The sequence below is a fragment of the Poecilia reticulata genome, linkage group LG21, assembly GCF_000633615.1.
Source record: "Poecilia reticulata strain Guanapo linkage group LG21, Guppy_female_1.0+MT, whole genome shotgun sequence".
In the NCBI taxonomy this organism is placed as follows: Eukaryota; Metazoa; Chordata; class Actinopteri; order Cyprinodontiformes; family Poeciliidae; genus Poecilia; species Poecilia reticulata.
The window spans coordinates 17,501,627-17,523,730 of NC_024351.1; the positions used below are offsets into that span (position 1 = coordinate 17,501,627).

The 22,104-nt window shown below is 41.5% G+C and overlaps 1 protein-coding gene across 5 annotated transcripts in view; it reads left to right on the plus strand.

Moving 5' to 3' along the window:
• klhl29 (kelch like family member 29) overlaps positions 1-22,104 on the plus strand; it is a 273,769-nt gene that overhangs the window by 131,286 nt on the left and 120,379 nt on the right. For all 5 annotated transcript variants that reach the window (XM_017302254.1, XM_008398295.2, XM_008398293.2 and 2 more), the window contains 2 exons: positions 5,991-6,138; positions 9,632-10,153. In XM_017302254.1, coding sequence (XP_017157743.1) covers positions 5,991-6,138; positions 9,632-10,153 — 670 coding nt within the window. The remainder of the gene's footprint in view (positions 1-5,990; positions 6,139-9,631; positions 10,154-22,104) is intronic.

The window sequence follows — 22,104 nt, forward strand, 5'->3', positions numbered from 1 at the left end:
ATTTTTTACAATGAACTTTTAGCATACCTTTCAAAAAAAAAAAAAAAAGAACAATCAATGTAGATATCCCACATTAAAAAAGACACAAACTGCAAAGGTACAAAATTGAAAATTGGTGAAATGACCAGCACCCATCTGGGTCCAATAGGCAAGTTTGTCTCTCACACACTCTGGTTCCCTTTTTTTTTTTTAATAAGTTCAGGAAAGTACTAATCAACTTCTTATTAAAAACCTAAGCCGCTTCTAAATGGAACATGTGCTGTACATTCAAGCTCAGCCATGCATGTTCCTCTCATAACCACCATAGAGGTGAAGCTTATGCTGCATGTCCATGGTTGTAGTTTTCCTTGAGAGGTTTGATGTCCCGCTCTGTGTTTTCCGAGGATTAAACTGGTTCAATAAATCAGGGAAGTGATGGCTGGCTTGAACAAAGACAAACACAATGCCATGAGCAAACGCTTTCTGTTTATTTGGATGTGGATAACTGAAAGCAATCAAAGCCCGAAGTCCTGGATCACAACACAGCCCCTCCTAAACATACTCGCAGCAGATGGTAGCCAGTGGCAAAAAAAAAAAAAAAAAAAAAGCTCCACGAACAACAATGCGGACTACAGCAGCGCCGTGCATCAGCGCACGGTGACAGATGTCAGTGTTTGCCTTGTCCGAAAGGAAAGCCAACATGCCGAGTAGAGTTACGCTGCTGCCTCTGCTGCCTGGTCATAGAAGGAAACGGAGTATTTGGGTCTGATTCGTCTTGATATCATCATGCCCTCTTGGATGCAAGAATCTGACATGGGAACAACAAGCGTAGGATTGAGTAGAAAGGACATTTTCTGGCTCGACTGTGGGCGTTTTGAAGTTGCAGGTTGATTTAGTTAAAAGAACGGATATAGTCAAAGGAATCATCCATCCAAAAAATTCAAGTAATTTTTTGAGAATAACTTGACAACAGTAGTTGCAGCTTACTGGAAAAATATTCTTACTCGTTCATTTTTAATTTTTTTTTACATTTTGTCATGGACTTGAATGTATTTGAATGGGATTTTATGTGATGCAGTAAAACATAATAGTGACTGTTAAGAAGAGAAAGGATGTCATTTTCTTCCTTTTTTTTATCAAATAAAATCTGTCAAGAAGATGCTCTTATCAAATGATACCTAAATTCAACTCTATGGCATTCACCCTTTATAACTTGTACCCCAGTGCGGTGCTGGCAGCATCATTCTGTGGGGGTTTATTCAAGGTCAGGGTTAGAGCTGATGTAAAGAGGAGTATAGCAAGAAACATTGTGATCCTGGGGAACTAAACAAGAAAAACAATTTCAGAAGGCTCAAATTTTCGCAGATTATGTGCAAAAAAAGAATAAAAAAAAAAACAAATTAGAAAAACAGGAAACGATAAAAGCGCTCATGGTTTATCACAAGAAAGCTTATTAAATTCTGTGTATACAGTTTTTATTCCCTGTCTGATCAAGGGCTTCCTGTTGTCTTTGTGACTACACTAATGGCTCGGTTGCATCCATATTTTATATGTTCTTGACATAAAGGTTTATGAGAGTGAAATTGTCTTTATTAACTGGAAGCATTTAAATTTATGGATGACTTGCATCTATCTGTCCTTGGATTATTGAATATTTATTCTGTGTATGCTGTATTACAGGTAGAGATCATTTTGGCACGACTGTTTTAGAAAATGAGCTTAAAATGCTAAATCTTCTTAAAACAAACGGCTAATTATTTTAGAGTCGCCATATTTCTGTTAACATTCAAATTTAGATGATGTTGCAATTTATCCCTAAAATGACTGGGTACCTGTGAGAGCCGGAGATATCGTTCGCAAGCCCCCTGATAATACTGACCACCTTGTCACAAATGGCTCCTGAGCAGCCATCCTTCACCTTTTATCTAATGGGGACACGGAGGTAAAACACCCGTGACCAAAGGGGGTTTGTGTCAGAGCAGTAAACAGAAAGTCACTCTGGTCAAACAAGACGATGGGCAGCGCAGTCACAGAGCCACCGGTGCTCAGGTTATGGGAGCGATATGAGGCGACCGCTTTAAAAAGGACATCCTTATGCTTCCAGTTTCAATCTGTTCCGTTACGACATACGACATTATGGTTTATGTTTTGAGTTCAAACGAACGCTTTTCTCCCATTTCCAGGTTGATGACAAAGACAAATTCCCATTGTGGAAGCGTTCATTACAATCTGACAGCGCATGTTTAATAAATCGAGAAATATGGATTTTATTCAAAGCCATTTGTAATTTAAGCCCTTGCTTTTCAATTTACGACATATTGAGCCGGTCTATCACCCCAGTTTATGTTTTCACTGAATTGAAGAAAAATGCATCAATGTACAAATTGCTGTTTTGTGTTTGTGTAACTCTTAGAATATTGGAAGCTCTCGGTTTTGTTGCATTTACCACTTTAAAAAAAAGAAAAAGAAAATCTGATTTGTTTTCGTGTCTGTGTTGGACCTGCTGATTGCTGATCCCAGCTTATGAAGGAGACATCAACTGACTCCAGTGTCTGGCCATCTCTAATCGAGAACAAAATGGACAATGAATATAAAGTTTATTCACTGTGAAATGCTTTTTTTGAATTGCACCATAAAAAAAAAAGCCATTCATATAACTGAACAACAGCCTTTTAGGGGTTTTTTTGCAAATTTTTTTGGACCCATTGATAATTCTTCCAATGTGTGGTCTATAGGCAGGGAGGCTGCATATAACCCCCCCCTCAGAAAACATCCCCAGTCAGCCCAACGACTAACACAGAATGGCTTGGCTCAACTCAAAAAAATTATTTATCTGGCTCCCTTTCTCCTCCTCCTCCTCCTCCTCCAGCGTGGGCTTTGTCAAGTCAGAGGAAACCATCTGCTGCCCGGTGATAATGGTTGGCCAGGGAGGATGGGGACTACAAATAGGGAAAGGAAATAAAATTGAGAGAAAATGGCAGCTACTGTCCCAGAACCTACAGTACCTTCCGCCTGCCTACAGCAAGCCTGCCATCTTAATAAAAACCTTTTCCTGATATCTCATGGCGACTCGGGGCTTGTGCTTGCATGCGTGTGTGTGTGTGCGCGTGTGTGTGTGTGCGTGCACACCTGTGTGTCCCGTGGATGTGTTGGTGTACGCGCTTCACTATCTAACCTTGATCATTTTTAAGTCAGGATTGTTCCTGAGCCAAGCTGATATGCTGTCAGTGTGATGCCGCTGACTAAAACCCCTTTTCTTTCCTTTCTCTCCTTTACATGATGCGTTAGATCACTTACAGATGGACCGCTTTTCAATGGAACGGCTCTTTTCCTCCCCACCTTTCCCCGTTCCCTCACACCCCCTACTGTTTTCACAAAATATGTGGGAGTATAAATGAGAGCTTTCGGGGACAGCAAGTGCGCTTTAATGAAAAGTTGCCTGAACATAGATAAAAGTAAAGCACACTCGGAATGAAACATGCAAAGCGCCGAGGAGGCAGAGGAGTGAAAACATTTATTAAAACAAATAGCAGGCTAGAGAACACAGCTCTTCACACCAAATCGGTCTCCCTGTGTCTCCAGGGCTGTCAAGTGCAATTGTGCGCTTTGGGCATTCTCCGAGTGAACCATTTCAGTTTTCTCTTGTCTTTAGCTGACAGGTTGAGCTGAACAAAAAGACCTGACAGTCTGTCTCCACCTAAACCCAGCGTCATGCTCTCACTCCATCACTCTGTTTTCTGCTTTGTCTTGACGTGTTTCCTTTAGCTGCTTTTTTTTTTCCCTCTCTTGCCCCCAGCACTTACAAACTGTCAGATAACTTTGACTATAGATACGTCAAGTAAGTGACACTCATTGAGCTTGTCTGCTTTTATGAATCTGTTCATTAGACAGCAGATGCTGCGCCGCATCTGTAGCATGTAATATATTTAAGTTCTGAAGGCCCCTGTGATAAATCTCACTTAAAGCTGGGAGGGAAATGTCTTCAGAAGCAGGATTGATCCAGTCCCCAATGTCTTGCCAAATTATATATATACTGTATATGGACTCTCTAATCAATTCCAGAAAAACCCATTCTATCTGGAAGTGATCAGATTGGTAAAAAGAGTCCACCTTTGTCTAATTTCTGGATAAACAGGTTTTTGTGAAGAGGTTTGTTGTACATCGGGAACAAACACCATCATGAAAACCAAGGCGCACAGCAGAAATGTCAAGGAAGAAGTTGTGAGAAGTTGAAAGCAGGATTAGGGCATAATACAAGTATGACACCACTACAAAATGACCAAGAAATCACCAAAACTAATAGACCAGACAAGATCGGCATTGGTAGCCAAGAGGCCAAAACACAGATGGACGAATCTGGATTACCAAAAGCTTTGAACATCTCAGTTCTTACTCAATCATCTTTAAGTCAATAAGGCATGGCACGATTTCAAAAATACCAAGACATGATAGTCCAACTAAATTGATATGGTGGGCAAAGAGACCACCAATCAAAGAAGCAACTAAGATGTTCATAGTAACTTTGGAAAGTTGGGAGAATCTGTTGACAGGAAATGTATTAGTTCTGACCTTCTTGTAAAAGTGACAAGTAGAGAGTTAAAAGAAAACCACAAGTCCTCCCATTTGTAACTTGACACAAGCATGTGTCACAGGCCTGAGACGGACGTTCACCTTCCTGCAAGACGGTAACCCTAAACCGTACTCTCAGAATGATTTCAAAGTTTACTAATATGTCGGGATTGTTCTGTAAAGGTCCAGACCTACGTCCCATCGAGAGTATGTTACAAAACTTACCACGTCCAACCTTTTCTGACGCCTCACTTTTTAGATATTTTGAAGAAAAAACAAAATTCAATATCAACACCCACTACTTCTTATTGGACAGTCACAAGAATTCCAAACAAATCGCATTAACGTTTGTGACAAAATGTGAAAAGGTTAAAGGATACGAATACTCCTACAAGGCGCCTCATGAGGCTGCATAGTAATTCGCTATAAACCCAAATTGTTTGGGCTGCATTCCTGCCCCGGCACGGTCAGCCTGACGGGAGCTTTGTCGACACGGCTGTTGGAATGCACGATGGCACGTCTGATGAAGTGGTCGCGGGGTCGAGGGTTGGGGGAGGGCGGGAGGGGTAATGGAACTGAGGGATGGAGGGATCAGACGTGAGGACGCAGGAGGAGACTTGTGACCAGGTCCTTTCTATTAACTCAGGCTGGCCGGGGCGAGGGGGGAGGGGGAGTAAGGCTTGGCTCTGCCCTCTGCCTGCCAAGTTGTTAGACCAAGCGGCCCAACTTCTGATAGGGAGAGACGAATATTGCTCAGAGGTCTGCTGGTGATTGACCCTGTGTTTTCATCAACCTGCGCTGGCCTGATAACATTTCTTACTCCCCATCTGGAGAAAAACATATGAGAAAAGAAAGGCTTAGGGAACTTTTAGCAGCCTCCTGCAAGAAAGCTTTCCAATTTCCTTTCCTCGCACTTCTATGAAAAGAAAAAGAAAATCTTTATTTGGACTCTGATTGATTTTTCTTTTATCAAAATTAATAACGTGTTAAAGAATCACAGCCTAAATGTAGTCCGCGGTCGAAAGTTAATATTTATTAACATAAAAATGAAATATTACTGTCTGCGGATACTCTTGAGGCGGTGAGCAGGACTATTTTTTTTTTCCTCCTGCTTGTCCCCATTATATATAGGCTGTAATCATCGCTCACTCACTGCTAATTATACACCGCACTCCGTCATCACTGCTCACTTCCAGACCTTGAAGAACCGTTTTCACGTTGCTGCAATTTGCAAATTTCACCCAATTTTAAGGAACATATTCTATTAAAAACACATTTTGTTGATCCAAACAATTTTGGGGCGGCTGAATAAAAAGAAGAAGAAGAAGAAAAAAAAAAAAACACAGCAGCGCCGGATAATTTGTTTTTCCTTTCGCCGCGTCTCTTCGCTCTGCTGGTGCTCGGCTCTAATCAGCGCTGTTGTTTGTGGCTCTCTGCTGCAGGTCTCTGGACTGTCTCCTGGAGACAACCAGACCCCAGGACTGCTGCTGGCTCCGGGAGTCAGGTGGGGACAGACGCCCATCAACCAGCTCACGCCCTGGGATACAGACGAGCCCCCTGCCAAGCAACACAGAGACGGCGAGCCCACCGGTAATGAGTCACACGCACAGGCACACGCACGCACGCAGCATTTCTGTCCAGCTAACTTGAGTTTACAGAGCTTTACATCATCAGTATGCATGTGTGCAGCAGATGTATGCAGGTTTGCTTTTCTTGCTTACACTGCCGTCAGCCCAGGCCAGCTACATGCACACCTGATGCTAATGAGGCATCCTTCACAAGTGTACATATCTATACATATCTTTACATCATGCAACATCAGTAGGCAAACAATGAGCTTTTTCCCTTTTTTTTTTTCATGGGACAAAACATAAACAAGACTTTACTGGCATTTTAGATGATTTTTTTCAACTCAAAGCAGTGCAAAATAGTGAGCTAGGAAGAAATGTATTAATTTGTTTTATAGCTGTTTTTACAAAGAATCTATTAAAAGTGACTTGGATTTGAATTCAGCACGTACTTTAATCTAAAACACCACTATTGTAGGTATTGTGACCTATGACCTGGTCAACTTCCTCCCCGAACCTGGAACTGTACTCTAATAAATCCCAGAGGCCTCCACAGAACAGCTAAATTTATACTGATCTTAAATCAAACAGATTCTCTTTATTTGCTTACAGTGACTTTGAAAGGCACTACTTATCACTGCATTTTATTCAGGGGTATCAGAGTGAAGGAGATTAAATGCAGAGTTTTGAGATTTTTATTTGAAAATATATAAATATAAAGTAGTGTGTCATATTCTTTTATTTAAATAAAATTTTCGTCTTGTGTTTGGCTCAAAAAGCAATAAAGATATTCTCATCACAGCTGTTACTTTATTGTACTTGTTAATGTCATTAAAAACCTGCTGAACTGACTCAGTCCCTCACATCTGTACAGGCAAGATTCCTCCAAATGTAGACGTTGACCTTATTCTTCTCATGCTTCTGTAAAATCTGTACAGCGCCGTGATCCCACTGCTGTGCACTACAGACCTGACATTAACAAGTTAAGCCAGCATCGAGGCGTTTTTTTTCTTTTTTTTTTTCTTAACTTGTGCTGTAATGAACTCGCCCAGAATGGCTATGCCCCGGAGCTGTTAATTTCCTTCCTTTGCTCTGCCGGCCTCTGCCTCCTGCTCATCACAAATGTGTCTCATTTAAGAATAATACGTGCGCCGGGCGGGATGCTGCGGAAATTCTGGCTGTACGAATTCACACCATGGACAGCTGGTTCTCTGTGGTGGCAAACATTCGAAAACGCAAAAGCCACAGTGTGTGAAACTAAAAGTGTCTTCCAATTATAATTTGATGATCTTAAATGCAAATGGGTAATGGATACATCATTAAAATGTTTCCCTGGCAACTGAAGGCGTGTTGCTTTGATTCGAATAAGTTCCAGGTGCCTCCGTGATTCCGTGAAAAGCGGAGTTTGGCTATGCTGTGAAGCCTCCTTTTTACCGGCAACAGCAGCACCCCGCCCCGCGCCCGGGCCCCGGCTCCGAGTGAAGCGGGAGGAGAGTGAGATGTCGCCAACCCACCACGCTGTCACATATGACACTCAAATCCGAGCATAGTGTTGCATAGTGATTTGCGTGCGTGCGCTATTCCAAACTGTGACTGGCGTTTGCGACGAAGCCAGCTCCTCGCCACACTTCACTGAACTGTGTTGCCAGAAAACTTCTCTGCCAACTGTGCCAGAATTAATCAACGCAAGAAACTTCACTGTTTTTTTTTGTGTTTTTTTTTTATGTTGAAAAAAAGTTTGTAATTGACAAAGTTGGTTTTTCTTTTTCCAACTTAAGCTTTTGGTGCTAAAATTTTATTTTATTTATTTTTTTATCCCAGGCTAAGGCTAAAGGAAAACTGGAAATAATTAATAAATGATAAAGGGATTTGAATCTTTTACTGTAAGGAATATGTTTTAATCAATGCATTCAATTTTGTAGGCGGTGACTGTAAATGTAGCTGCCTACAATACTTTAGCCTTATGATTACTTTTTTTTTGGCAGACACTAAAATGTGTTTCAATAAAAACAAATGAACTTGGAAAAGTGTACATGTTTGAAATCTTTATCGTCCATCACTGCAGCTTCATGGCTTTTGCTCTTTTTTTAAAATATTTTTTTATATATGCCACAATAAATGAATCCTTTCTCCAAGCAGACATTCAAACTAAATGATATTTAATTTGTCGCTAGCGCTGATAGCTCAGTGTTATGCGAATTATAGAACTATCCTCTCCCCTACAGAGCTCACTTTCATTATTTTCTTTTATTCTCTGTGTGTCTTTATCACTTTTTCTTTTCCCCAGATTATTATATCAGCAGGGTTGGCAGCGTAAATAATGTGGGCTTCCTTTCCTCCAGCTTTTTGCATGCTGTGATTTAGCCTTTAGCCCCTTAGCAGAGTGCTAGGCTATTTTTGGAGCTTGGACCCTGGCAGAAGGAGTCGGAGATGAAGGAGTAGGAGTGAGTGAGTTTGTGAGGGAGGGAGAAAGTATTCAGGTCCAATATGGCCAGCACACCCTCGGCATCTATCGCCTCAGGGAAGAGAAATGATTGGCTCGGAGTGTGTGGGTAAACACAGACTTGTGCATTGGCGATGCCAAATGCTGCATGAAGCATGTTAGCCTTCATGTTCAGAAAGCTATTTATTGGTCTTGTAGCAAAAATCAAATCTCTTAATCTTATTACCGAGTCAACTTTGGTTGCAGATCGGTACTTTATTCAAGAATCCCTTTTATTCAAAAGTCTCAAGTCAGAAACAAACTTGATCTGACGTGGAGTAACTCGCCGAGGGTGGCGGTACGGAAAGTAGTGTCAGTCTGTCTCTTCCTGCAGACTTAAGCATTTTGTTTGATCGAATAACGTGTGTCTGACAATCATATCTCTGCCCTCATGGTTAGCCTTGTTAATGGTCATATGGCATACTAAAAACACATCTGTTTATATCTCGTCAATCAGTGATGACTCAAAGAGCACTTTCATCTATTTTTGTTTCCCATCGACTCATTATAATACAGCCTTAGAGGTGCATTTTTTTAAACAAAGGAGTTATATTTCAGATAGAGTTGCTGCAATCAGGACCTTTGGTGCCCAACACTTTACTTAAATATCTTTATTTAAGTAAAGATATCATGCAAGTCTGATACTAAATAAAGATACTGTCAGGTATTAGTTTCAAAATACAGTAGCTTTAGAGTTGAGGAAAACAACATGGTACCCTATATAAACATTACTTGTTCTACATTGATATTGTAATTGTTCAATATTACAGAGTAACAAACTATAGTAGAATAAAAATGAATGTTTTAACACCACAAAAACGGCATTCAAAGATCAGTGACCAGGTACATTTTTTATATTGTCAGAGATGCTCACTTCTATGTTCTTACAGTCTGTTGTAGGGATAAATAATTGGACACATATATATATATATATATATATATATATATATATATATATATATATCAACTGAATAAAATGATTATTACATCTTTCCTGTTGCATGGTCATTATGTTCTGCTCTCTGTTCATCAGGTCCAGCCTGGGCTGCACCAGTAGCTGCTGTAAGCCAGCAGAGCCTCCTGCCCCATTCCTATGGCCTCCCTCAACCTCCGTCCTTCAGCCACAGTGTGACCGCGCAGTCACCCATCATAGGAGTAACCCCATCCATCCAGACACCCGTGGCCCCGCAGCATCCCCTCATGACCACCCACTTCCAGCTCACACCGCAGTCGACTCAGCAGGGGCCCTCCTTGGTGCTGAGCATGCCCAGCCAGCCTCCGTACCCGGCAGCTCAGCCAACGGTTACGCCGACCGCCCTCACTGCCCAAGCCAACCCGGTGGTTCATCCAAACCCTCACAGTTTGATGGGCAATGGCCACTTAACCTCTCACTCCAGTCTCCTCCAGCCCCCTACCCTGCCTCTCACCAATGGACAGGCAGCAGTGCATGCTCAGTCTACAGCTGCAGACAATCAGGATGCTCCCAATGGGTTGCAAATGCTGCGGACGGTTGGGAGCGGGAAGTACGAGTTCAGTGACCCGGGACACCCCAAAGGTAAGCCCGAACTGACTCGTCTGGTGCTTTCTTTATAAAACATGTTGGATTTTGTACTTGACTTGTATGGGTGTTTTTCTCACTTATTCAGCCTGTAAACTGTACATAGATTTGTTTGGTTAACAGACTGAGCTTAGAGGTCAATCCAAGCCGACGCAGTTTTCATCAAATCGCATAACTCTGGACTTTTTGTTCGTTTGACCTACTCTTCTATGGCGTCTCGTTGAATTGAAACATGCAGACCTGCGCCCTTCTGCCTATGAACAAGAGCTGACAGCAGCCATGAACAAGGCTTTCAAACATTCAATCAATAGGTTGTCGAGATACGATTTGCAACCATAGCGAATTTTACCTCCAAACTGTACCAAGGCCGCGGAGAAAAAGAGCTGTGACTAAAACCTTCTATACTTCTTATAAGCTGTTCTTTGGAGAAGGTGTTGTACTGATCCCAAACTCCTATAGCACAGCAAACATCTGTAATATTGTGCTCTGAAATTGGTTTTCACTGTGTCAGGCTAATCTTTTCTTTGCTCTTGGTGGCAATACACACAAGTCCCCACCAAAGACAAGGCAGGAAGAGCTTTCAGTCTCTGCCCTCACATCTCTCTCGAAATCTTTTGAAGCCTCGTTGGCTCGCGCCGGGTTTGCGAGGCTGCCTCACAGCTCCGCCTTACGTCGAAGAAGCCCAGGAATCGGCGTTCGCTTTAACCTTGCCATTTATGACGCCGACTGCTAGAAACAGATGTTCGCAATTCCCCAACCAATTTTCACATTTAATGAACCTTTTAATTTAGGCTTAGATTGTTTTCTTTTACCTGACTCATTTTGATCAATAAAATGGCTTCCAATGAACTCGTAGATTGCAAAAAGCAATTATTTTGAGCGGCTGCCTGTGATACATTGAAATGAGGCTGCAGGTAGAAATGGAAGTGGATAATTGGATAGGCTCATCTGCTTTTGTCCGGTTGAATACGAACTTTTAAGACACTGCAAAGCTTAATAGACTGTTAGGACCCATTTACATGTTAAAATGTATTCTCCCTGGCCAAAGATATATAGAGCCTGATTGGAATTACAGTAATTGTCGAGATCGGTTTCCCAGAGTTCCTCCTTGCTTAGCATTAAATAGATTCCAGTTGCTCTAAGTCATGGTAGTAATGCGACAAACTCAGCAAAAACAGGTGAAAGAGTCAGCATCAGTTAATTAGCAGCGATAACATCTCCTCAGTAGGCTGACAGGAATCCTTTTACGGTTCTGCTGTTATCACAGTAATGCCACCCCGACCGCTCTGGCCGTTCCTGCCTAACATCTCTCTTTTAATGTTCCTGTTTCTTTTTTTTCCCCAAGAAGGTCCCAAATCCCAACCTACCGCTTGTGTTATGTTGTCTGTTTTAAAACAATTAACGCTGAATTTAAATGTGGCCAGATACCTTCTGTCCTGCTGCTGTGGCATCGTGTTAAAATATGGAGGGAAAGCTGTGGAGAGCAAGGCCTCCTCTGTTCTGTGCAAAGTGCCAACCTTCTGTCAGGACAAAAAGACAAAATAATTGTTTGTGAGGACATGCAAAGGTTTTTTTTTTACCTGTATAAAATACAGGTACAAACATGTAATATGAAATCGGTTTATGGAAGCATGCAAATAATATATAATCCAGACAAATACAGTCTTCTTATATGCAAGGGTGGGATAATTAGTTTAAAGTGTTTAAAGTTTGCTTTGTCCTGGACAAGGCAAACTGTCAATAAGAGATATTGACATTCAAGGCACAAAAACACCTCTATTTTTTGCCAAAGTTCTCCTACATAGGGGCCTGTGTTTTAATGGTTGTGTAAAAATACTTCAGCAGGATAATAATAAGTGGCATATATATTAAAACAAAAAAGATAAGCCTAATAGGATTCTCTTTACACCCCTGACAGTTTTTTTTTTCTTTCAGGATTTTCCTTTTAAAATTTGGATTTTAATTGGATTAATTTTTTTCCTTACAATAACTCTGTGACTTTTGACAGAAGCAATAGTTTTGAATGACCAAAGAAATAAGGAATTGCAAGAGTATCCTGAATCATGCGTGCAGTGTGTCCCTAAATGATGCTGTTTTATGCATCAAAAGACAGAAAACAGTAGCCTTTTGTCTTGGTACATATAATTAACAGGAGGAGGGTGGATAGATTTTTGAGAATTTGATCTGCCAATCACCAGTCGGATCCGATCGTGGGAAAATCGGATTTTTCAAATCTCCAATCTTGATTGGTGCAATTCTGACCCGATATCCACACTGGAGCAGATTCTGATGAGATCTATCCGCTGCCTGAAAGGCCACTGCCCTGTTTTGCTGGAGGTGAAGCTTTGCCTTGTTTTACTCTAGAAATGTGCAAACATACATTATAAAATATCATCTTCAGGATCCTAATAAATGTTTCGCATATACATTAATCTTTTGGATTTGCCACATTAGTGTTGCTCTGCCTTCTGGGTATCACCTTATTTGGAGATATTTTGGTGTTGACAGAGAGAAAATACAAGATAGCTGATTATGTGTTTTGTGCAAATATTTGGAGTGGTGACAGTTGTCTGATTGTGAGAGCAATATTACCCGAGGAGAATACTCCATGCGGTGATACTTGAGGAGCTTCAGCAGACGACAGGAATAATTACTGGATGAAAAAGAGAATCTTTCTTTTATTGTTTTGAACTTTTTTTATTTCTGGCTGCGATGGGACATGTAGGATCGAGAATGGTTGGGAGTTTGTTGGATTTGGAGACGTAATTACTGTTATTATCATTATTATTATTTTTCTGCCTGTGAGGAAAATGGCAGCAAGCAGCTATAGAGTGTGTTAAACTGGCTCAACAAACTCTTGACCGAGCGTCAACATGTCACCGGTTCCAAAATAAGACCATGTTATATAGACGGGCATCTCACATCTGGTATTCAAAAATATCTTTGAAGCGTCTCCTTGAAATACAAGAGCAGCTGAATTAATATGCCACTCCACTTCAAATCAATAAATTAAAAAAAAAAATAAACAGGGCTTTCAGCTCGGCGACTACGTACTGGTTACTTATTTGCTTCTTTGGCATTTTGACGGGAAAGGGCCGCCATCTCCGAGGATCGGGCCTAGCCGTTTGTCTTTAACGCTGTCTCGCAGCAGGCCATGGGTATCCGTGTGTGTGTGCGCAGTTACACGCGTGCCTAACTTCCTGGGTGTGACCGAGTGGATGTTTTGTCAGATGTCAGCCGTACAGCCTTAAAGCCTAACGCCGCGGTGACAGAAATCACAGTCCACGTTTGATTTGGCTTTGCCTTCAAAGGGAGCAATTTGTCTTTGTTTTGCATCAGTGGACACATCAAAAAGGGGCGCGCTCACCCTCGTTGTGTCCGTCTGAGTGTCTGCCTGGTTCTGTCTGTTTGTGGCGTTTAGTGTATCTGTCGATGTGTGCGTGTGTGCGTGCGCGTGCGTGTGTGTGTGGATTCTCACGGAGCTGCTGGAAGGCAGCTTTAACTTCATCACCTTCTGAGACATGCCAGTCACCTGGCTGTGATCTCCCTACCTGGTTTCTCCATCCGCAGCAGGGCTTTTTTTAATACCTGCCTGTCATGGCGCACAAAATCAAACTCCTTCTCACCAGTTGTTAATTTCCTCCCCTTCGCTCACCTCTTGCTTATTTCAGGCGCCTTTTGTTTTCCTCCAATTCTGATTTTTATCAAAACAAAAAAAAAAAAAAACACAAATCTCACCAAGCCCTCCCTCTACTTAACAGCCTGTCCACATCTGCGGGCTCGAGCCCCAGCTGTTCGCCCTGACATGCTCGCATTTAACGGAAATTTTGGGAATTCCAAACGAGCGCCATTGTTTGTTTTAAGAGGACAGTTGAGGGAGAAAAGGGGAGCAGCACGCAGTAGGAGGTGAGATTAGAAGAGATGGAGACAGACAGAGACTGCTCTCCTGATGGGGGTGGAGGGGAGAAAGCAAGAGGGAGACGCTGAGAGTGTGTGTCTATTGACCCAGTCATTAAAATCGATGCTTGTGCTGATGAATATCAGTCCAAGTAGGCTGGTTCCCAGCTCAGCGGGGATGAACACGTTCACTGCGAATGCGACTGAGCGCCATTTAAAAGCATCTCGCGACCAAAAAAAAACATTCATGTCGAATCAAAGTGTTCGTTCCTACAGATCTGCGCCTGTTATCCCCGTTACCCACACCAGCTGCTAGAACTCGGGGTGTTTTTTTTTTTTCTTTTTTTTTTTCCATATCCTTCTCGTAGCTCGACATGCACCGAGGCTGGTGTTGCTAGCTGTGTTGTGGTCGGGCCTCACGCTGTCACAGTGGAAGCTGTGGCTTTATGTATTTTTCCTTCTCTTGTAGCTGCCTAAAAGCAAGGAGACGTACAAGTTGGCGGATTTGGCTGTAATTGAAGTTTGGGGTCACAGGCGGATCTGTCGGGGCCACCTGCTGCACTACTGAGCATGTGCCGCCGCAGCACCACGCCTCTCCTGTCATGTCAAACGTCTTTTTAACGCTTCTTTACTTCTTAGGCTTTCTTTCCTGTTTTATCTCCCTCAATCCATCTTACACACAAACGTAACCCATACAAACACACACGCACACACAATGAGCATCTAAAATCGCATGACAAAACTCAGATGAGTGTCCGCCACACATACACACGCACACACACCTTTGGACTGCATTCTAGTCCAGCCACGTCGTACAACAAGCAGCAGCACCCAGCCTCCTCTCCGCCCAGGAAGTTCATCTTCCAGTCAGCTCACATCAACCTTCATCTGGGGACCAAGCCGCTCCGGAGCTGCTAGTGAATGCAATTAAGATGTCTTGCTGAGTTAAGATCAGAGTTTTACTTTGCCACGGTGAGATTGGCACAGCCTCACATCCCCGGCGCGGAGCACACCCCTGCTCGGCTGCGACTGTCCATCCCTCTTATCTGCCTTATTCATACTTTGGCCCCTGCAAGATTTTTAATTGCACATTTGTGTTTGTTTACTTTTGGGGGGTGAACACGTTGACACAGCTGCAGCACTGTTCGTGTGCACATTGGCTCCATTTACTTGTGCAGTCATTCTACAAAGGGAGGGACTTTCTGGGCGATCAAATTAGCGACGCGGCCTCTTTTTATGAGGCCAGGTTTTCTCTGCTGACGCCTGACAAACTGTCACAACTGTTTTTCACATTTCATCTTCTCACAACCTCTAATTCCCAGTCAAATTTGTGGAATATTATGTGATTTGTGGTAGTGCTAGTAAGTGAAGTGGATAGAGATGTTTCATTTGGTTTTTTGTAAGACGAGCAACAAAAAGAAATTAATTGTTAAAAGAAAACAATAAGAAGTCCTGTGTGCAGTTTGCTACAAGGAACAGAGCACACATGTGGAAGAAAGTGCTCTAGTTAGATCAGACCAGAATTAGCCTTTTAACTTTACATGTAAATGGCTATAAAATTAACACTGTAACATTTTAAATGCATCTTACCCATGTGGAGAATCATGGCAGAGGTGGTATCAGGCTGTGGGAATGATTTTCCTCAGTAGAGATGAAAAACCTGGTGAGGTTTCCTCAAACAGAGACCAGGATGGAGCAAAGAGCCCAACATAAAAACAGCTACACTGGAACTGTCCAGCTCAAAGCATATGTATGTGCTGCAGTGGCCTAGTCCAAGTCCAGAACCTAATCCAATTTAAAAAACGTGCTGGTACTTGAATTGGTGTTGTTCACAGACACTCTCTATCCAAACTGCCAGAACTTGAGCTGCTTCATAAAGGAGAAGACGTAAAGTTTAAGTGTCAAATGGACAAATGAGGTAGAATTAAAAAGTTTCAGCTCTTAACTGCAGAACGTTTTGACTCTGTAGTCTAATACAACCCATAGTTTTCAGATTTTTTTTTAATTTAATAAAGAAAAAGCACAAATAATCTTCCTACCACTTCAGTTAGTCTTTACTTAGTTTAAATAGATTATATAGTCCATAGGTGTACATAATCTAAATAAATACATCAAAGTTTATGATTCCTACTTAACATAACTTGAAAAGTCCCAGGGGTGTGAAGACTTTCGCAGTGGTCTGCTGGAACGTAATGAAACCAGGGACTTTGTGATAAAGTCTCTCAGTCAGACGAAGTCAGTGACCGACTTCATTTCACTCTGCATTGTTTGCAGCGGCTCCATCCTCAAGCTTAAGCTATTATAAGTACTGATGTGCAAATATTTATTTTTATTTAACCACTAGAATATACTGCTAGTGTGACAGGCCAGTTATTAAAAACACAGCCACAGTTTGTGATAGCCACAGAGAGACCATTAATCACAGCGAGCACATTAATTAAACCTTCCCCTTTTCTTTCTCTGCCCCCTTCTCTCTGTCTCCGTCTCTCCTCTGCTGGAGCACGCGGACTCTTGACTACATCCTTACTGCCAATTACTTTTTAAAAAAGTGAAACTTTCACGGAGACAAATGGAAGCTAAATATGTTGTAAGACATGCAGGAGAAGCTTCTTTTTTCTTCTTCATCCCCTACCCCCACCTTTTTTTTTTCTCTCTCTTTTTTTCAAAAATTTTTCCAACATGCTGACTCAGATCAGCATGCGTGGAATAAGCAGTGGCAAATTAATTAGAATCACTGTGGTGTTGTGCTGGGCGATTATCTTAAAGCTATCCACATCAGGATTAGCCAAAGCAGAACTGGGGTTATTATGAATCCAAAACAGGCTTAACTCGGGATAGAAAATGCACTGATGTGAACATGTTTTTTTTTATTTTGTTTTTTTTATTTTTTTCTCCTCTTTCCCTCTCATGACATTCCTTAATTTGAGTTAGCTCTTGTGGAAACGAATTCCCAATCCTCTGGGAGCGTCGGAAATTATTAATGAGGTTGAAATCTATTCCAATCAGTCTGGACTATGTATGTGCAGGTAATTCTCTAAAAATTAATATGTGCAATACTGTGGCAATATGTAACCTTCACACACAGGTCCACATGGGGCCCCGCATATTAACGACATTGAGTCAAACATCTCATTTCAGGTCAGCAGGTGCGGAGCGCTCGTGTGGCCGGAAGCTACCTGACACCGCGTCTTTAACTTTGTTTCGCGTTGCATCTGTTGAGGCGTCCTGGCGAACGCATCATCCGCGTTTCAGGGGACAAATAAAAGGAGGAGGGAGAGAGAGAGAGAGAGGAAACAGGAGGTCGACGGCAGCAGCGGAGTGTCACAAGCAGCAGGAAGGAAAGCCGCACGCCCTCCTTCTATCCCGCTCATTATCGTATTTTAAAGGAGCGGAGCCCCGCCGGCCGCCCCATACATTGTATCCTCCCCCCTCCCTCCTCGGTTAATTTAAGGACAGCAGATAGCTCATTAAGATTGATCATTCCTCGTCCACCTACTCCATGCAGAACCCGGCACTGCCTCCATTAATCACCGGGATTTCGAGATAAAGCTCGGTGGCAGTGCAGGGCCCGAAGCCTGACAGCCCGGCTGCTTTATGCATAATCGCCGGCGCGGCGCTGCGCGGCCCCGGAGCAGCCGCCCAGCGTTCTGCCTCGCAAAAACGGTCACCACATCTTCACCTTCCTCCATTCTGTCATCTCATCAACTTGTCACTCCGACTCAACCTATTTGATGCGGTTTTCCTTCGTTTAATCGTCCGTACGCGTGACACCATCTTACAGTCCCCAAACTTCCTAGTAAGTTTTTTTTTTTTTAACCCTACCTGTTAACTAATTCATGCTTCATCTTTCCCTGTAGACTTATTTTACAGTAAATGTTCAGACACACATTCCTTTTCAACAACTGCACAATTGTAATGATAAAACATAATTCTAGGCCAGTTAGGAGTTTCAAATGATAGATTTCACAAATTACAGTGTTCAAGAAGTCTTCTAAATAGCCTATTAGTTTCCACATAGTGAACATCATCGATGTGTAAGGACCGACACAGAGTCACAGTGAATAGCCGAGATTGATGAAAGGAAAGTTTTTACTTTTCCTGTCCTGGATGAGCAACTGGATTCCTGCTGAAGCATTCTCATCCACTCTGAAAGACTTATTCCTTGAGTAATACATAAGAAATGTCTGATATATTTGCATTCCTTATGTTTCTGTAAATGTCCGCCACTCTTATGCTAATAGCAGCGCCCCAACTCGGTGTGTAACATGCTATTAAAGCAGTCAAATGAAATTCAGATTCACCGTTATCGACATTAAACACTGCATATAATAACTCTGAAATACTTCATTTCATGAATTCTCCAGCTGCTGTGTTCGAAGCATCTCGTACAGGCTGTTGATGTTGGAATCAGTAGCGCAGCACAGCTCATGTTTATCAGCGTCAGACGGGTTAGACTTTGTGGTTTGAATCAACCACTCGCATGTCCGTCTGCTTGGTGATCAGTCTGTGGGAGATGCAGGTCCTGTAAGGATATGAGGATGACTCATGAAAATGAAATCTGACCCCTCCAGTCTGCTCCGGGCCTTTGTCCAGAAACATCCACTGTGTTCTTGCCGAGTGGTTTTACTGCTGCCATGAAGAATGCGAGTCAAAATAACCGAATAGTGCTGCGCAATGCGTCGCAAATCGATCAATGTTGTGTCTAAATTAGTTAGATTTCTATCCAAGAACAAAAAACGTATCAAACGAATCCTGTTTTTCTTGCTTATCTTAGTTGAACTAACGCTTATTCTGCACAATTAGGACCTAATAACTGGATGGTTTGATTTCCTGTTTACATGCATCAACCTTTCATTTAGATAAAAAGGCTAAAGTGTATTTTTCTCTTATTTTGACTCTTTGAAAAGATTTTAGTCTCAGTGACTCTCGTTGCCCTCACAGTCATAAAGAATAAAGAGAATAAAACGTATTAATTAGAATGAGCAGCCACAGACAAGGTTGTATCCTTGAGTCAGAAATAATTTGTCATTCTTTTATCTGAATTATTCCTAAGCAGCCTTCAAATTTGATTTTAATTTTCATTTATTATGTCATTTGTTTCAGGCTGAACTTGTAGCTTTGGATTTTTTTTTTTTTCACATTTAATTTTACAGATTTCTATTTTATTTAAATGTTGTTGTTTTTTTCATCTAATACTGTGTTGGATCTGAAAAAAACACCCTTAAACATCAGATTTTATGTTTTTCAAGAAATGTAAATGTGTAAACTTCCCAGATTTACTCTGAAACTTGCTCTTGAACTGATGCACATTTATCATGTTTTTTTGTTTCTTTTTTAAGACCATAAATCTAGTTTATGATTTCATAATTTAATAGTCTATAGGTGGCTTACAGTCCTCTGCCTCCAGAAATATACATGTCTAACAAGATACTGAACCTTTGATGATCATGAAAAGACGCTGCGACGATTTCCTCTGCTATTAGTAGTAATAATGTGAAATCAGATTAGGAGAGTTGGGGCAAAGCTTGCGCAATTTGGTGAGCAATTACAGGTTAACACAAAAAGGCAACACAGCCACATGTATTCACAATTACACCCACATAGAGTTTAGTCACTAATTAACCTAACATGGATGTGTTTAGACTGTGGGTGGAAGCTAAGACAGCTGGAAAAAATCTGCAACAGGAACTGGGGAAACATGCAAACTTGTTTTATTTTAGTCTTGCTTTGAATCTTGTTCCTCAAAGCTTGACCATGCTGCTAGTTATTAAAGAGGCTTAAAAGGCAAACTGGACTTTCTGAGCAGTGAGACACTTTTGCACAATTAGGTTAGGTCAGACGTTTACAGACATTAACAGGAATGTCGTAGTAATCTGGGACTATTAATGACTTATTTTACCTGTTTTTGAACATAGTGGAGCAAAGATGCAACCTAAAAATTCTATGATTTCTAGAAACTACGATTGGGTTCACGTCTTGTAATGTATTTAGGATATGGGGTCAGACTTCTGCTCAAACATATATCCATATCTCAATTGATATTTTTATAAATGTCCCTGAAAATTTGATCACACTTCTTACAAGAAATGATTGACCTCATGTAAGCTAGCTCATTCCTTGTCATTGACTTTGTTTTTAAGGACGACGGATACGTTTTCAGTACAGCTGAGGTGGAACTATTCATGACGGTCCGTGTTTGCCATCTAACATCGGAAGGAGATATTGATGAATTTGAAGATAGTTCTCTGTTTTCATTGGTCTGCCAATTTTGTGCAACACAAATTTTGCTGGTCAATAAATTGCTCCAGATGTTATTGCGATAAACAATAGCATTGTTGTTTTGAGACCATCCCTACGTTAATACAATGGGAATGGAAAAGTAATAATGCAAGAACACATTCTCCGAGATCAGTAAACTTCAAATTGTAATGAACATTTAACACTGGAACTGGAAGACATTTTAAATATCCAAAATCAATAAACAAAACGGCAAATAAAATGAATTTTATTTGCCGTAAAACTGAAAACTGTTTTCATCCAGTTTTGGGGGAGAAAGAGAGAAAAAAAGAGAAACAATAAATCATGCCAATGGAAATTGAGTTTTTCATTTTGTCATGTGATTAATTGATTTATTGATTATTGTGAGAGACCTAGATGTGACACATCACTGCAAAAAGTGGTACTGGAGTTCCAGAAGCTTGAACCTTGGTGTTTCAGATGTTCTGATGTTGTTCCTGACCAACTTAATCTTTTCGTTTTGATCCTAAGTTTGAGTCATATTGTTGAATTTTGACAAAACAGAATCTCCTAGTAGAAAATTTATGCCTTGCATGTATCAAAACTGGCTATGAAAAGGGGAGAAAAAAGCCAGTTTATCTGACTGCCCTCCTAATCAGTAATGTTGAGAATGTGCTGACATTCTCAACAGACGATTCATTGGCAAGAATCCAACCAATTTAAGTTTAGTCTGTTCATATTGCCCCAATTCACAACACATGCTGCAGCCTATAGGATGTAGAGCAGCACACACAGTTAGTCACAGTAAAAGCTCAGCCAATGTCTATGTTTAGGACAGAGACGAGGTTAAGCACTTAAAGACAGGGTCAAGTGTAACATCTCTAGGAGGAGAATGTGAAGTTGTGGGCAGCTCCAGCGACGGCCCCCTCCTGAAAGGTGTCACAGCTGAACAGAACGTGGAGCCAGGTGTAGCACAAAGAGGAAAAAAAATAAAAATAAACTGAGAGCATGAAGTTAAAAGTTGAAATCTCAGCAAGCTTTACACTTTCTCATCGGGGGAAAAAAATGGTAAAAGTCCAGTATGTAATGTGCAAGACATGCTGGAAACAAAATAAACCTGGATGTGGAACGCTTTGCGCCAGTGGTGATCTGACTTAACGGGACGGACTGCTGTGAGCTGCATACCGAAGCCTTGAACGACCCCGGAATAGGTTATCAGCTTTGTTAGCACAGCAGATGTTGCAAGGAAGGTAGTCAGTAGTGGGTGTTTTTATCTAATGAGAAGTCATAATTGCAACACAGAGAGAACTTGTAATTGAAACAGCAGCAGATGCTCTGTAACATCACAGCAAAAAAAAAAAAAGAGAGAGAGGGGGGGATAAAAAAGGAAAAAAGACAATCGAAGTACCAGCAACGTGCTAATGTCGACGCCATGCTCACTTATCCCAGTGGATTGCCTAACTTTTCTCTACCTAGAAACTTTTAAATGGGTTTGATAATGCACGCAGGGCATCTAATAAATACTAATGACAGGACGAGACATTAGCGAGACCGCTGCCCTCTCCGACTCATTATTCCACAGAGTTAGCAACAGGCTTTGCATGTGAAGAGACATAATTCTCCCGTGACTTAGATAAATGATAATGGTCTGCACTGCAATCAAGTGATCTTTGTTGGCTAGTAGTGCTCTCCTTAAGCCTGATAGCCTTCTTCAGCCATGAGGACGAGGTGCTGAAACGGCAACGTGTCGTTGCTTCTATTAGATTCGTCGAAAGTGTTTCTTTTCTAAAAGCTGCGGCTCTCGTACGCTTGAG